Source organism: Athene noctua, chromosome 22 (assembly GCF_965140245.1).
Source record: "Athene noctua chromosome 22, bAthNoc1.hap1.1, whole genome shotgun sequence".
In the NCBI taxonomy this organism is placed as follows: domain Eukaryota; kingdom Metazoa; phylum Chordata; class Aves; order Strigiformes; family Strigidae; genus Athene; species Athene noctua.
The window spans coordinates 4,652,519-4,669,130 of record NC_134058.1 but is presented as its reverse complement, the minus strand read 5'-3'; the positions used below and the strand labels follow the sequence as shown (position 1 = coordinate 4,669,130).

The window sequence follows — 16,612 nt, the reverse complement described above, 5'->3', positions numbered from 1 at the left end:
GAAACAAACAGCTATGAATGGTACTAAGTCTTTTCTTCCTCACATGTATGTGCCCTGAAGCTGTGGTGTGAAATAGTGCCCTAATGGTTCAGGAGCAGTCGGACTCTTCTCTCCCCCGGTGAACCCGGAGTTGGCCTTTGAACACATCGGGGGAGTGAGAGAGCGTGAGACCAAAACTTTTCCTCATATACTTTTTCCATGAAGTATCTTCATCTCTGATAAAAGCTGTCTCACTGGTCTGGCACACAATCGGGAGAGTAACATGGTACTGTGCAAGCCAGCACTGTGCCTGTGATAAGCAGAGGTGCTGTGGGGGTCTCAGCCCCTAAGAATCACTTCGAAGCCCTGAGGCATGTAACCAAATTGCCAGTCCACTGAGAACTGGGCCTCAGCCCAGCTTCCCAGCCAGCTGCAAAGGAAAACTAGAAACTTCTTGTTTAAGCCTTTTTTTTTTTTTTTTTTTTATTTAAAAAAAGGTTATGTCAGTACTCTCTCTCATGGTTAGTGGAGGTAAATGTATGTAGTCACAGCTCAGCTGATGCTTTATAAGATGCAGGGTGTAGTCTGTCGGAAAGCTCTTTTAGTAGTCGGTGAGATGAATCAAAGTCAGGAAAAAAGACTTTCTGTGTCTTTCCACCAAATAGCATGTTGCTTCACCTCCCTTTGCTTTAAGAGCATCTGAAGGTGAAATTCTCAGAGTTTTCATTTTGTATGTTGCTTTATGACAAGCCAGTTGCTTAGATTTTTACTTCTCTACTAGTCTGAGCTACACACAACACCGCCTTTGAATTGTCCTGTGTCTTTAGGCAGTTTCCAAGTATTTCTATTCTCTGGACAACTGCAGATTCCATGGGACTGAAGGTAGGAATGTATATCTGGGCAGACACAGCTGCAACAACACCCTGCAGTTGGAAGGTAGTGATACCAAGATTACAAGAATGCCAGAGATGCTAGGGAGCAGATGTCTTGCACATGTAGATGTCAAGAAAATGAAAGGTAGTGGGGAATCTTTAGTAAGAAGCTATCTGCCTTTTATTATGCTGTTTTGAAGCACTGACTCTTCGTGCATGGCCTTCTGTTGAGTGATGACTTCTGTCTGTAAATTTACCATATTCCTATTTTTAGAAAATGGAGAGAGATCCAGCAGAAGATCCTATGCCTGTCCTACTTCTTTCTGATTGCTGAAGGAAAGATACATCTCTCAGTGAATGGAGACAAAAGTAGAATTTGCATTTCCACTAACTTGTGGTTGTGATACAGAGATTCTCTTCTCCCCAGTTCTAAAAAAATAGTTTGTCAGGTCACCGTAAGTTGTAGAAATAAACAACTATCTTGCAAGACTTGGTTAAGTTGTTGCTGTAGAGCCACATCTGTCACCCCAAAATAAAAGCAACGCTCAAAAGCCAGGGTATTTGATGAAGTGCTTTGTCTGGATGTTTGTGATAAGTGGGTGTCTTGTGCTATAAAAGTGGGGAAAGGGAAACCAAAGAACAAGGAAGAAGCCAAGAATGTGTAAGAGCAACAACTGGGAATGCAGCTTGACAAAGTTTTGTCTCGTGGTTTGGGTGGGTTTTTTTTTTGGGGGTGGGGGTGTCAGATGGCAGCTAAAGAAAGCCCAAAATAATGAGTTACAGCTAGTAGTGTCAGATTGTGTTCAGGGGAAATGCAAGTTGCTGCAACTTCCTTTTCCTATAAAGAACATGCAGAGGGCATCAGGCTCCAAAATAAACTTCTAAATGTAAGAGCCTGCTTGACTGAAGTTTAAATGAGTAGTAAAGGTCACAAAGATGTGTAGAAAGATCATCTGGTTTCCAAAGGAAGTAACTTTAACTGAGCAAATGACAGATGTGTCAAGGTGACCACAAAGCCTGGATATAGCTGGAGACTTAGTAAAGAGAATTTTAAAAAGCTCTGAAGTTCTGTCTAGCAACTTCTTGGAAAGCGTTGGAGTGACTTGTCCTTGGGGGTGGATCTCTGGAGCAGAGCAGTGTGTTTGGACGGCACAGGAAAGGCAGTGTAAGATGGTTCATTTGTGGGGTGCTCTGCTCTGTGTGCTGACCCACATGGCCCCCTTTTGTACTGTGGCAAAACTGATTAAAATCAATCTGATTAAAGAGCTCCAAAGACTTGATTCAGAGCTGGCACCTAATCCTAGGTAGCCAAAGCATAGCTGAATGTGAGTGAAAAAGCTCTTTGTGAACTGGCAGAGTGGGTGTGAAGACTTACCCTGACAAACTGATGTATCCCCAACGACTTCCAGGATTCATCAGAAAATTCGATTTGAACTTAAGTCAAAACCAGATGATGAAATGCTTAAGGAGGCAGTGGAACTGGCTGGAGGTTTTGAAGACAGCTGGGCAGCGGAGCAGTGGAAGAAAGTAGTGGAAAAATAGGAAAACCTGCTCTTAAAAAAACCCCAGCATGTAAGCAGTAGTAGCCCTCTTACACATCTTAAAAAGTGCAGTTATTGTTTTCCAGTAAAGAAGCAACAGTGTAAAAATAGAGTTCAACTAAATACTAGTTATCCTGAAAAACTTTGTTGTGACATGGTGTGTTCTAAATACAGTGCTGGTCAAAGGAAGCAAATGTTGAGAACCCCTTTTCAATTTGGAACATGATAACGTAAAACTGGAAGAAGAACATGGCCAAAAGTAATACGCAAACACTGAATTTGTGGGGTTTTAAGATATTTCTGTCAGATGTGATTTTTAGGGTCTGTTAGATCGCTTCGGAGTGCTGAGGAAGCTTGGGTGGAGGTGACGGTACCTGGTTTTACAGGTCGGAATAAACCTTGTTAAAAACTGAGCTCAGCAGGGATCCTCCATGGCTGGGTAGCTGGGAAATGATTAAACTGAGAGAAAAAGACACCTGAAACAATAACAATCGCCTTCGAAAACCGAGCACATCACATCAAAGGTACAAGGTATGAGTTGTCTGCGTGGAAGCCAGTGAAGTATCTGGCAGGTTAGAAGCAATCAAGGACATGCTTTAAACTTTGGAAGTGCTTTGAAGGGGGGGGGGGGGGAAGCTCTTTCTCACAACAGAAACGTTAAAATCTGTTTTAACTTGGTAGTGAATGCTCCACAGGATGGAGGATGCTGCGAGAGGCGGTGCTGGCGGTTTTCAAAGTGAAGAAGGTGGAAGGTAAAGATAGGAGGTTGGTGCGGGGGAGGGTTGCAGGACTGGTCCCCTCTGATCCCGGTAGGACCTGGAGGGTCCAAACTGCCCGGGAGCCCTCTGAGACGCAACATTTGGTGGGAAGAGACGGTTCTGTGTCGGAGAAGAGGAGGAAAGGTGTCCAGTGTGGCTTTTAGGAGACGGGGGGGGAAGAAAAAAAGAAAAATCCAAGCAGCATTTGATTTCCGACCCGGTTCCCCGGCAGTCTCGGCGGGTTTTTTGGTTATTTAAAAAAAAAAAAAAAAAAGGTTTGTTCCTAGGCGGGGGGTCCCGCAGGTTTTCCGAGCGCGGTCCCAAGCCCCCGCCGGGATTTCCCTCGGGGCAGCGGCCCGGGCCGGAGCCGCCCCCGCGACGGGCGGGGCCGGGGCGGGCTCCTGCTCCCGCCGCGCTCCCGTCCTTGCCTCGCTCGCCCAGAGAGAGCCCGGCGGCGCGTTTGCCTCCCCGCCCAGCTTTTTTTTTTTTTTTTTTTTTTTAATTTTTTTTTTTCCCCGCTGTGGCTGGGCGCGGGGCCGCGTCCCTGTGCCCTGCCCGCCCCCCGGCCATGCCTTTGCCCCCCACGCAGCTGTACCCCTCGGAGCGGGTGGTGGTGCTGGTCTCCTGCGCCCTTTCCTTCCTGGGCTCCAGCCTCCTGGTCTGCACCCACGCCCTGTGGCCGGAGCTGCGGACGCGGCCTCGCCAGCTCCTGCTCTACCTGTCGCTGGCCGACCTCCTCTCTGCCCTCTCCTACTTCTACGGGGTGCTGCAGGACTTCGAGAGGACCTCCTGGGACTGCGTGCTGCAGGGCGCCATGTCCACCTTCTCCAACACCAGCTCCTTCTTCTGGACCATGGCCATTGCCCTTTACCTCTACATCACCATCGTGAGGGGCTCGCCCACGGGCACGGGCTTGCTCTGTTGCTTCCACGTCGTGAGGTGAGTGCTGTGGGCTGTTCCTGCGAGGGCACGAGGTGTGGGACCCCACGGGCCCCCCCTCCGCGGGGCCGGGAGCCACCGCACGCTCCGTCCGCACGAAGCGCCTGGGTGGTCGCTCGAGTCACCTGCTCTTCCCTTAAGCATAGCGTGCCCTTCTCAAGTCCCTTGTAAACAGGGATTTTGCTGTCTTTTAACTAAACAGCCCTGCTTATTTCCCTCCAGCCTTCCAAAGCGAAGAAACGGAGACGTGGAAAAGTTAAAAACTTTCTGCTTAAGGTCACCTAGCAAAAAAATCTCTGGCAAGAGTCTCTGCGGATCCTGGCTTCTGCTTTCCCTCCGCAGCCTGCTCTGACATCCTAGAAATAATGTGCAACTTGTGTTTGCGATACCTGTCTGCTGCTTGACAAAACCCCCGTGTTGGGGATCTGTTTCCACGGGTGGCAGCCTGGTCTGAGATCCTTCCCCTCTCCCCAGGCAGGTTGCTGTAACCCAGTGCTCAGGGGAGAATGTAGTCTCTAAGAGAGGAGGCTGCTAGAAAAGCACTTGAGGGTTGTTTTGGTATGTTTGATTGAAAGCAAGACGGAACGTACCACAGTGTGGCTTTGTCTCAGTTTCTGCTATTTAGCGAGCTGATTTTCCACATCATGTTTAGTAAAAGCTTTCATTACGCAATTAGAGCTTGTGGAATCATGTGCTACCTCCACGCTGAGCAAAACAGTGATCCTTTAGTCCTCTGTGCTGCCAAGCTTTTGCAATAAATCATAAGATGAATGATCTGGGGTTTTTTTAAAAAGAAAAAAAAGCTACCAGGCAAGTACTGAATTTTCTTTGCTTTCTCAGTCAAATATTTGTCGCTTTTTATTTTCAACCAGCATCATTTGGGAGCTGATTGAGTTGGAGTTATGTCCAGGTAAAGATGGGCCAGAGAAAGACATTAAGGCAAGGTGTGAATCAGGGAGGACCTTCAATTCCTGCCCCACCTGTTTTAATTATTGCTTGACAGCAAGGACTGTCAAGTGTGAGGAAGTCCGAGGTGACTGCACATCATCTGGGTACCAGGCTGTTGTTGGTGAAGTTGAAAGAAGCAGTGAGACAGCGGGGTTTCTTATTTTGAGTGAATAGAATTACACTATAAGAATTATGGAGAGGACGGAGTGCTAGTAAAGCCATGTGCTGCTGAAGGAACAGAAAAAAGGAGCCCAACTTCTTTATGGGCATGCTGGCTACATCAGGCTATAGCAAAAAGTTGATGCAAATCTGACCTAATTGTGATTTTTCCTGTCTGCTAATCACTTGTGTGGCCGTTGTACTTTGACTGCTTCATCTGATTTAATGCAAATCAGCCTCATCAGCTGCAAAGTGCGGAAAGAACCAGGCAGATTGACTGAAATAATGTTGGCTGTAATCTGTGCAGTCTCAGGACTGTAAAAATCCTGAGAGATTGCTCTAACCCTGAGACAGAGAGGGAGGGAGTGTTCAAACTGAACTTCCTCTGGGGGAATTTGCTAGGTTTATTTTCAGGTCTTTGCAGTAAAAATGCCATCTTCTGTTCTTGGTATTGATCAGCTCCGCTTGCTCTGTCTAAAGGGCAATATAGATGGCTTTCATGGAAGAACTATTGCTGGCTTCTGCTTCGTAAATGACTCCCATTCTGTGCAGAGCCAGTGCTTAAAGCTTCATCCTGCTTTATGATCTGTGTGAAAAGCCAGAGAAAACAAGTGAGGACCTGTTCTCTGCCCATCCCCTTGTGACACATCTTCCTTCTTTCCTTCCCTGCGCTTTTATCCTTACCTGAGAACTCAATCATAAAATCAAATTCTGGACATAATGCTTGAAGATGGCTCCTGCTCCTGCTTTTAAGTGCTTCAAAGTCCTGCTGGCTATCGAGGGTGCTGTTAGCCTCAAAATCTGGTTTAGTACCACGCTGCAACCGATACAAAAGATACTAGTATGGACTTTATTGCAGGAGGAGGGTGAGACCGACCTGTCTAGGGCAAAAGGAAAGGTAGCAAAGGGCAGATGATGCTTTAAGGATTGAAAGATTCCAAGACCCTTCTGGAAGGGATTTAAGGCAGGATGGAGTTTCGTTGTGCGTGTTTCCTACTCCTCACAAGCAGCTACTCAGTAAAGGACAGGTGTTTGTAAAGATGAATACTTTAACGTTGAGTATTACGCGGACTGTTTGTTTTTCAGCTGAGTGGAGCTGACTAAATATGTGTTGGAAGTCAGTGCCTGAAATTTTCTTTTTAGGGAAATTAGGATGTCACACTGGATCAAACCTGTCAAACAGGTTTGTTCCTTTTTGATTCATGTGGTAACACATCCACCTATTCTACTGCTAGACTAGAGAGCTGCAGGCTCTTGTTTTGGTTTTAAACTTGTTGAGCTGTGGTGACCTTTGAAAACAAGCTTAGGGTCGGCTTTGAAAATATTTATGCAGTAGCAAGGTGTAAGTTCTGGCATCCAGAGTGTAAGTTTCCAGGCTACCTCACTTGTTCTGAATTCCTCAATATCGAGTATCATTTAGTTGGGTAATGTCATCTTTGCTGTGAGAGTAGGTGATCCAGACTCAGGGTGAGGAATGGACCAGAACCCACCTTGGGATTGTTTCTTGCTTTGGTTTTGATACAGCACTTGCTGTCAACCTCTGAAATATTTGCATTTCATGATCAGGCTGCACAGATGGTTAGAAGCACAGCTACGCTTTTATAAATATATATGTGTGTGTGTATATATAAGTAAAATAGATGTGTGTGTGCTTATCTGTACATTTATAACATGCATATGTATGTATATATGCATGCATGTCCATGGATCCTTTCATGTGCTCCTGTGTGAGTCCTCCTGGACTGCCTCAGGCATGACTGACAGTGCCAATGCTGAATTTCAGAGCTGGGCTTAAGTTTCTGAGTGTTGCCTGTGAGGTGCAGGGATCTCTTGAAATTCCCTGTGGCTTTATCATGTTGTTTATAAACGCTTGTAGGTCGGGCCAACCAAGGTGTGAGCTACCTAACCGCTGGCGCCTTAGCTTTTAGCTCCTTGCATGCTGCTCTGGGAGGGTCCCCGCTTCCTACCAGGGAACTGGCACTGGGGTGCTGTGCAGGGTTTGATGTTTGAGGCAGGGGAGCAAAAAATTGGAGCAGATTTGGTCTGGAGTTCTGCCTGCAATCTATGCTCAAAACTCTTCCCTGAAATTGGCTGTTACATCCAGAAGACTGACTTTTCTCTCTTTACAGAGTAAAAATTCCTGTCCCCAGAAGGATTTGCCTGCAGGCCTGCTGGCAGGATGGCTTGTTGTCTAACCTGTGCAGGCAGGTGACTGCAAATCTTCCCTGCTTGTAAGAGTCAGGGGGGAAGGCAGGCAGCTGTGCAATGTAAATCAAAATGTGGTGTTAAGCAATCTGACCCAGACATACTGAGGACAAGAAAACCAGTACAACTCGAGCTGTACGCTGCTGTAGTTTAAGGGTCCTTGTCTGAATGCAGCATGGGTGTTGATGTGGAAAGATAAGCTGGGTTGTGTGTTTTTTTTTATTAATTGATTGCTAGGGGCTATATTAGGGAAATAAATACTGTTGTATCTGCCCTAGAGATGGGATTGCCAGCTTTTTTACAGAGATGCAAGAAGTAATCTTCTTTCCCTTCTCTCCCACATTGATTTAATTTAGATCCAAGAGTGCTTTTGAGAGCCCCAGCCTACACAATTGCATGGTCTTTGGGGCTTAGAGTAAAATTTCCACCTCTGTGTTATTTTGGATGCTTCTTTTTCCAGTCTTTATGTATGTTTTGGATGTATAATATTATGATTCTTATGTTTCTCCATTATTCTAAATGAGTATAAGTCATTGATGTTTTCCAGTCCTTCAGAATCTGACATTTAGGCGTTCTTAAGAATAAGCAAATCACTAGTCTCAGTTCTCCTTTCCAGTTTTCTAAAATGAAGCTGAAGAAGTTCACTGAAATGTCCAATGACTTCCTAGAGTCTAACTTCGAGTTTGTAATCCTTACTCCTTGGTGTTAGTTGTAATAGCCATCTGACACCTGAAAATGCCTGATGTGTGACAGGGGTTTTTTTCCACCTTCTTCCTTTTACTAATTAGATACTTGAAGATTTTTTAAAAATCTTTTGTCTGGTAGTTCAGTTTTACCTACTATGACCTCTCTTACTGAGTCTGTATGTACTTAGCACTGTTCTGTTTTATATCCATGCATTGTAATTTGACCTGGTTTTATCATTTCATATTATCATTTATCATTTCATTCTCTTTCAGTTTCAGGTCACTGTGGAGATCATGATTTAGGCAAATCAGTTTATTAATACATTTCCTTTTTCTTGGTGCTGGACTCACTTGTGCTTGTGTGCCTTAATATGTTTTCTTTAAGGAAGTGCCAGTTCTCTTGAATTCTTTGCCTCAGTGGTTAGCTCTTCCAAGTGTACTGAAATTTGAATGTCTTTGCATCTATAATCCTTGTTTTGAGGCAAGTCACCATTTTTAATGAAATGAGTCTTAAGTTGTGTAGAAAATTCCATGGTGATGGCGATGTTTGGGATGTTTTTAGAAAGCCTGCTCTGATAATAGCATGGGGAGGGCTTCCTGCAGCAGAACTGTCCTTAAATAACAGCCCAGGCTTGGATTAGCACTCGCTGTTCTGAACGTTGAAACAAAATGTTCTAAGCGTGCTAAAAGGTTGACTCTGAATTTTTCACAGCATTATATTTACATTTGTTTTCTGAGTGGGTGAACCCAGACATTATTTGAGTAGGAAATGGGGTATTTTTGAAATCTAATATCATGGGATTATCCCTGATTTTTTAGTTGGGCTCTGGAATTTCAGATAATCTGGTCTAGGCAACTGCTGGTTGCCTACATAGTCTGATGCATGTGAAACGGATTTTAGGAGGAAGATTCTTTTCATGCTCTCTGCAGCTGCTCCAGGCTGTCACTGAAGGAGGAAGGTGAACCAGGAAGGTAATGAGAGCAATACAGTAATGGCTTTGTTTTTGTTGTGTCTGGAGAGACCAGGAGGGTTATGCTGGAGCTCCATCTGAGCGCTCTGTGAGGCGTTTCTGTCATCGAAGTGTCCCTTGTCCCTCTTAAGGCTCCACAGAACCTTTCTCTGAGGATAACTATGGGAAGGGCAGGCGATGCATTCAGTTGAATGCAGGGCAGTATTTCAGTTGTGGAGTCATTAAAGATTTGTACATCACAGGTTAGGCAAAGCCTCTGAAGTCCTGGGTATCAGCAGCGCCCAGGAAGGGGATGAGTATTTTTACATTTGGGCTCATGGAACGTTTCAGTTCTTCCTCATGGGTTTTTGTGGGCAGCCCAAGCTGCTGTGTGACTTAATTCATGTGTGTCACCGCACTTATTTTTCTTCTAAATGCTTCCCTATATATGCTTCTGCTGTCAAGAGAGAAGCCAAAGTCAAAACACAGCTCCAAATTACGAGAATGTGGCTCCTCTTTGCTTTCTTTTTGCTGTTACTGCCAGTGCTTTTCTTTGGGAAGAAACTTGCCCTTTCTCCTTCAGAAATTATCCTTTTGCTCCCCAAATATTGACTGTACTTCCATTTAGAAACAAAACAAACAAAAACCCCACTAATGGAAAAAAAAAAAAGTGGATTTCTTTGTGTGCTGGTTCTTTATGTGCTAAGTGTCACTTAGGAATCAGTGTGTGGGATTTGGTTGCTTATGTTCTGAAAGCTCTGAATCCACCAGCTTGCTCTCAAATGGCTGGGTCCTACAGGATAGTCACATTGCATGGTGCTTTGGCTTTGTCAAGTCCTTGATCTCACCTGTATCCAGGGGAGAAGGGGAGTAGGTGGGATGTCTCCTGCTTACCTCCTTGCTGTGCAGGCTGGGTTCCAGCTTGGAGCATAGCACATCATTATGCATCTGTCCTTCAGGACTGGGGATCCAAGTTCCTAGAGCAGGTCCCTAGGAAGTGGATTTGCTGTCCACATTCATATGTTGTCAGATACCTGTTTGTCAGTCGCTTCCCTTCAGCCCAGATATTGGCATCCTGTCTGATGAAGAATCCCTTGGTCTGTCACCCATTTTCCCTGAGGTGTGGAGGGACTAAACTGAGTACGTTCTTTGCTTAACCTTGTTCTTCGTGTTCTTTCCTCAGCTGGGGAGTCCCCCTTGGCATTACGGTGGCGGCTGTTGCTCTGAAGAAGATTGGCTACGATGCCTCCAATGTTTCTGTGGGCTGGTGTTGGGTCAACTTGGATGCAGAGGATCGGGTCTTGTGGATGTTGTTAACGGGGAAAGTTTGGGAGATACTGGCCTATGTGATTTTGCCAGTGCTCTACATCCTTATCAAGAAGCACATTAATAGAGCGGTGAGTATTTTTCTGCTTTCAGCTTAGGTTGCAGACTTGCTATGTGATTATATCTTGCCATGCTTTGAAGATTTTGCTGCATATTTAGCAGCTACACAGGCAGGAATTGCTTCAGATAGCACTAAAATGCACTAGCAGAAGCAGTACACCTGACTGAGCAGACTGCAGCATCATTACACAGGGACTTAGCACAAGAAGAATGCAAAAAGCCTTTTGAAAACTTAGGAGGGCTCTGGGCTTTACATGAGTGAAATGTAAATCCTACAGTAAGAATTAAACCAGGATGTGAAGGACAAAATTCAGATTTAATAAGCCTTCCACAGTTCCACTTGTGCCAAGGCTGAGATTGGCATCTGGACTTACCTAACCTGAGTCATTTCAGGATCTCTAATGATAGTTTGTTTATGAATACCTGTTTTGTACTAGCAGCACAAAGCCCCATTTGGGAGTCGGTGCTATATAGCATTAGGCACCATATGCTTATACAATACAGGAAGATACCCTGTCCTAGGAGGATTTCAGAGTTCAGAGGCTAATTTGCTGCTGTTCCTTGTGAACACACAGAATCCAGGCATCTAGGAAAATACTTGCATAACAGAGAAATGTAGATGGAGAGTGGCAGAAGGAACTACATCCAGGGATTCCTTTTTTCTCTAAGTTGTATTAGGGAAAAAAAATCCCTACATCTGGATAGATATCCTTCTGAGAAATGCTGCCACTGCAATCCTGCTTGCTGCGGTGTAGTTATGGCAGTTGTAGTTAGGGATAAACACAAATCTGTTTAGGGCAGGATTCTGCAGATGAGTTGGAAGAACAACATAGTCTTAAGCAGTCCTAAGGGACCCGGGAAAGGGGAGTTGGAAAGAGTTTGTGAGTGCCTGTCAGCATCACCTGACATAAATCAGCCAGGACGCTGTGTTCCAGCAGCTGTCAAAGATAGCAGTGTGGCTGTCCAGAAACCTGACCCCCTGGCCAGGCTCTCAGCCTCCTGTTCTGCCAGGGATTCCTGGGCATTGCTCTCCCTTCCCCACTCCCAGCCCTGACCCTCTCACAAGTAGCAAAGCTGAGGCCAGGCAGTTGTCACGCTGTTCTCTTAATGGGGGTCTGAGGGCTGGACCAGCAGCACACGAGGGCTTGTGGACTGGAGCATCTCTCTTTGCATCATTAGGGGGTTTGCCAAGCCTGGTAGCCTGCTTACGAAGCCTTTTTACCTGCAGGAGGTCTCCATTTCCAAGGAAGAGCAGTAGGCAACCAGGGCTGGGTTTGGGCTGTGCTGATGACTGAGGGGGTTTTGCAGTAGTGCCCCCTGCACAGCTTGGGAGGCAGGAGAAATTATGGAAGTAGCTGTTGTGGGGGACACACACAGGATGTGTATTAGGGGCTTTCCAGATGGAAAATACTGCAAGTGAGTGGATGGGAAGCTGCACTGAAAGCCCTCGGTGGGGTTTGGCAGGCCACTGTGCAGTGCTGTCCTGCAGCTTTGTTCTGGAGGAAGTAAGGTGTCAGGACTGGGAGTACTGGGGTGAAGGAGAAAACTATGCATCAAAGCTCTGTGTGCTCTGTAGACCTGATGGTAGGAGGAATAGTTTTCTGCAGGTCAGCTATCCTGAGCTTTAATCTCTTCACCCACATTAACATCCTGGTATTCATCATGGTGTGTCCCAGCAGCTGCTCTGGGCTGTGTCCCCCATCCAGGAATCTGAGTGCATCCAGGAGAGTCTACCCTAGGATGTCTGATGGGCCTTACACATCCAACCACCCTGATCCAGGGCACACAACCCTGATTTTTTTTCTACACGTTGCTGATAGAGAGGTTTGCTGGCTTGTCCAAATCCATGGAAGCCCATTGCTCACAGTACACGGTCAGAAATCAGGCAGCAGGTTCTACACAAACATACTGAAGGACTGGTTCACATGGACATAAATTCCTTGTGGAACTTTCTGGCTGTGGCCATGGTGAAGGCCAGAAGTTTGAATAGCTTCAGAAGGATGAGCCAGAGTTCTCCCCATATGCATATATATATATATAAAACTACCAAGAGGCCTTCCCCAGGCCAGACCCTTAGCTGTGCATTTTTGAAGTTGTAAAGCCAGCAGCAGTGGCCCAGCAAAACGATTTTGTGGAGCACTGCTTTTTTTTTTTTTTTGTACATTTGTTACGACTTGGTTTCTTGGCAACTATGTAGTTGATGCTAGTTAATATAAACCTTTAATGGGACTCTGATAAGGGCCGGATATCCTTTATTTGCCACCCCTTGGCTTCAGCAGGAACATCTGTGTTGGCAAACGCAGAATCTGGCTGAAGAATGGTGCTTGTAACAGTGTCCCTGTTAACTTCCTGCAAGATGCAAAAATTTAGTTTACTTTAGATAGAACCCTGGAGCTCAATGTCCAATGTGTGTAGCATTTTGTTCATGTTTTTGTCTCCCTCCCACCCTCCATGGAAGCACGCAGCTCTCTCAGAGTATCGCCCCATTCTCTCAAGAGCACCTGCATTTCAGCCCCGGACTTCCATAGCAGATAAGAAGTTGATTCTCATCCCTGTCATCTTTATCATCCTCCGTGTGTGGAGCACTGTACGATTCATTCTGACCCTCTGTAACTCCCCTGCAGTGCAAAATTCAGTCCTGGTTGTCCTGCATGTAAGTATTTGTCAGGAAACGCATTAGAAGGAGGATTTGGGAGGGAGATAAAGCTTTGTTGCTCTGAATACCACTTCTGTGGCAGGATGCAGCACATTGCAAGAACATCAGCTCTCTGCTGGCAGGTAGGTCTGGGATGCTCAGCAACAGCTATTTCAGCAGCATCTAGTGGCTACAGAGAACAACTGCAACAGGAGTGTTGGGTACCGCTGGCTGCTTGTAGGAAAAGCAGGCTCAGACCAGAACTGCTGGGTCTGTCCCTCAGCAGGGCTCAGCCTGCTCCTGCCCTAGCACAGGCTGTAAAAACGATAACCCACAACAGCTGTCTGTCTGATTTTGGGTGCAGGGTTGGTTTTTCTGAATCCGTTTCTCTCATTTAGGTGGAAGTTGCTGACTGTCAGCTGGGCAGGTCTATAGCTGGTCTGACACGATGTTTGCTCTTCTCTGGGGGGTGCCTGTAGCAGCAGCAGTGGTTAATTCTATTTTTGCTCTTGCAGGGAATTGGTAACACGTTCCAAGGAGGTGCCAACTGCATTATGTTTGTCCTCTGTACGCGAGTGGTGCGGACTCGGCTGTTTTCCTCCATTTGCTGTTGCCACTACGATGAGTTGGATTGGCCTTTGCAAAGATCAAACAGCTACTGGCAGCACCCAGAACCCCACAAGGACAAGGATGTGCCAGGCCCTGAGCGGACAGACCCTCTGCTTTCAAGCACCTGAGCCTGGACTGTCTACATCTCAGTGCTGATTTCTTCTTTCTTGGTAAATATCTAGTGTGAGTGTTTCCTCCTGCCCTGCCTGCATGCAGCTTCATGATGTGAGGGGTGGGGAACAGCTATCAGTAAGCAGCTGACAGAGGCACGTTTCTGCTGCCTCAGGGGGGGTTTCCCTGACTGAGTCTACAGCAGCGCCCCATCATGCTCCTTTGGGGTGAAACCATTTACAGAACTGATCCACTCCCCTTCCCTCTGAGCTGGGGTAGTGTCTGTTCCTCAAGCCTGTAAAATGAGGAGATAACTGCAGTGCTGTCTGGCCAGCAAGGACAGAAAACCAGTGAAAACTCAAGAAAAGGAATTAGTGGCTCCTCATGATGTAAAATGCCGTGCACACATACATTTCTCAGTACTGCACAGTTCAGATGTCTTTAGTGCCCCAAGTGTTCCTCATGAGGTAATGCAGTCCCTGCTGACGATCATAAAAAAACCCCAGCGGGTAAGTGATTCATCCAAGCTTACACAGAAAGGAGAAAAACTTTGACAGAAGCCCTTCATTATTTTGTGTACAAGGCTGGACACCGATGGCCTTGCTTGGGTCTGGTTGTGTAAAAATCTTGCTTCCTTGTGCTTGACCTCATGAGTGATACCTGCAGAACATGCAGGGGTGTCAAGACTGAATCCATTTAAGAGCACTCGGGGTTGGGGTGCTGTGTGGGTGTCTGTCTACATAGCAGGTAGTGGTAGCACTCTCTTTAGCAACTAGAATGTTACTAAAGGAACCTAGAGCAGCTGTCCTGACTGCTTCAGTAACCGTAAACCGTGATGTGCTGGGAACTGCAGTCTCTTCAGAAAGAGTATGAAACCCTGTGTGCTTGTGCAGTTACACTAACCTGCAGGTCACGCTCGGTGGAAAGGGCTGAGTCTGAAAGGTGCTGAGTCTGCCTGGGGTGGTGGGCACAGCGGGGGCTGAGCCTCCTGCCAAGCACACCCTGTTCTGGGTATGGATGTCTCTGGGTAGACCTCTCATGTACATGTGTTTCTTGTCCTCCCAGACCACAAAGCTCGAAAAAACAGAGGTATTTTTTTAAAAAATCAATTCACAATTCTTTTTATTTGTATAACAAGGTTTTGCAAAAGAGCAGGAGCCTCATGAATTGCCTGGGGAGAGAGGGCAGCTGTCAGGCTCCCCCTGCTCTAGGCACCCAGCTGTTCAAAAGCTGCTCTTATTAGTTTAATTTTCATCACTTTAACAGCATGCAGAACAGTCAAGTGATACAGTGATCTTGTGGGACTATAGGCAGAGGCGGGTGCCATTATTTCCTGAACTGAAGACTTGGCATTAACTTTATTATTACATTAATATATTTAAGCCCCCTTGTACACAGTCTGTGTAAACATGGGAAAGTGGAGTCCTCAAGAGCTCGTTAGCCTATTTCATGGGGCTGCGGAGGGGCTCAGCTCTTTAGCATCCCTAGAGTCTTTGAAGGGTAGATGCAAGCAGCTTATCTTGCTTAAATGTCTTCCAAGAGGTTTTTCTTCCTTTCAAAAGGCTTTTTTTAAACTTGTAAAAGTTGAGTAGCAACCTTGGTAGCTCAACCTCATGTTAATCCCATGTTGCTTGGAAAGAGAAGCTATGTTAAAAACTTCATGCAGAAAGGCAGGATAATAAATCTTAAATTTTATGAGACTTAGAATTGTGCTGTGTTCAGTTTATTTGGAGCCAAGCCTGAAGAGAGGAAGTAAAATTGTCACCAACTTGGCTTAAGGGAAAACAAAACAAAACACCACAAACACAAAAAACCTCACCCCAAACTAATCAAAACAGATTCCCTGTTCTCAGTTTGCCTTTTTCCATAACAGAGTTCTGAGAAATGTGCATTTTGGCGGAATTTTTGAGGAATGTGCAGCTTGACAGAATTACATTTCCAGCTCCCAGGGGCTCAGGGAAACACACTGGTCTGTAAAGGGCAGCTATTGGCAATAGCACCTGTGCTGATACAAGTGGAAAGTCCCACATCTTCATGTTGGCAAGAACGGAGAAAGACCAACAGCCAACAGAGAACCTCTTAGAAGTGTCTGTAGTTTCTGCAGCCTAAATGTAAAGAGAGGTGGGATAATAGGGGAGGTGGAGTGCAGAAAGGCTTGGCTGCTCCTGGCAGGGCCCCCTCAGCCTCTGGCATGAAGGGCACAAGCAGGGTGGTGCTGCAGTGCCGTTCTGCCTGCAGCCTCTCTGGGTTGGGAAGGTGACTCTGAAGTCTTTCCTGTCGGGTGTGGGCTGGAGGATTTTAACTCGGCTGTTTCTGAAGGTGCCTGAGGTTGGGGTACCTGCTGTACTTTAGGAACGGGTCTATCACGCCTGCTTTCAGCTCCTGCAAGGGGATGTTCCTGAGGATTGAGCTGCAGCAAGCTCGTCCTGCCTCGGGCAAACCTGTGCTGGGGCTGCAGGACGATGGGGCAGCCCTGGATTTTAATTCTGCTTCATTTTGAGCAGGTGCAGGATCATCCCAGAGTCCCACAGAGGGAGCTAAAGCCTGGGGAAAAGCACGGCTGGAGTGGCTGAGCAGACGGAAAGGACCCACTGCTCCTCGGTGTTCGGATCCCAGCTGCTTTGGTCTTGAGCTTTGCTCAGGATCCTCTGGAAGATACTGTTTGGCTGTACTCGCAACTTCTTGGTTTTCCTCCCTCCTTCCCTCTCCCACCACTATAAATCTTAAAAATTGTTTGGGTTTTTGCTTTTCTGTCTGACAAGGCGAATGCGTTGTGAGTTCTGGGGTGAACAAATATCATGGTGTTAGGAAAACTGCAGGAGCTACCAAATAGG

General features: G+C 46.2%; 1 protein-coding gene across 3 annotated transcripts; it reads left to right on the top strand.

Annotated features, from left to right (window-relative positions):
- Positions 1–3,648: 3,648 nt before the first annotated feature.
- GPR157 (G protein-coupled receptor 157) lies at positions 3,649–16,511 on the top strand. Of its 3 annotated transcripts, none has more exons than XM_074924774.1 (5): positions 3,654–4,089; positions 10,221–10,434; positions 12,882–13,076; positions 13,574–13,837; positions 16,280–16,511. In XM_074924774.1, exons 1-4 carry the CDS (start codon positions 3,719–3,721, stop codon positions 13,793–13,795), a joined length of 1,002 nt encoding a protein of 333 aa, XP_074780875.1. In that variant the 5' UTR covers positions 3,654–3,718; the 3' UTR covers positions 13,796–13,837; positions 16,280–16,511. The 3 variants fall into 3 exon arrangements, with proteins under 3 accessions (XP_074780876.1, XP_074780875.1, XP_074780874.1); XM_074924773.1 differs by having other exon boundaries at positions 3,655–4,089; positions 16,283–16,511; XM_074924775.1 differs by lacking the exon at positions 12,882–13,076 and having other exon boundaries at positions 3,649–4,089; positions 16,283–16,511.
- Positions 16,512–16,612: the final 101 nt, after the last annotated feature.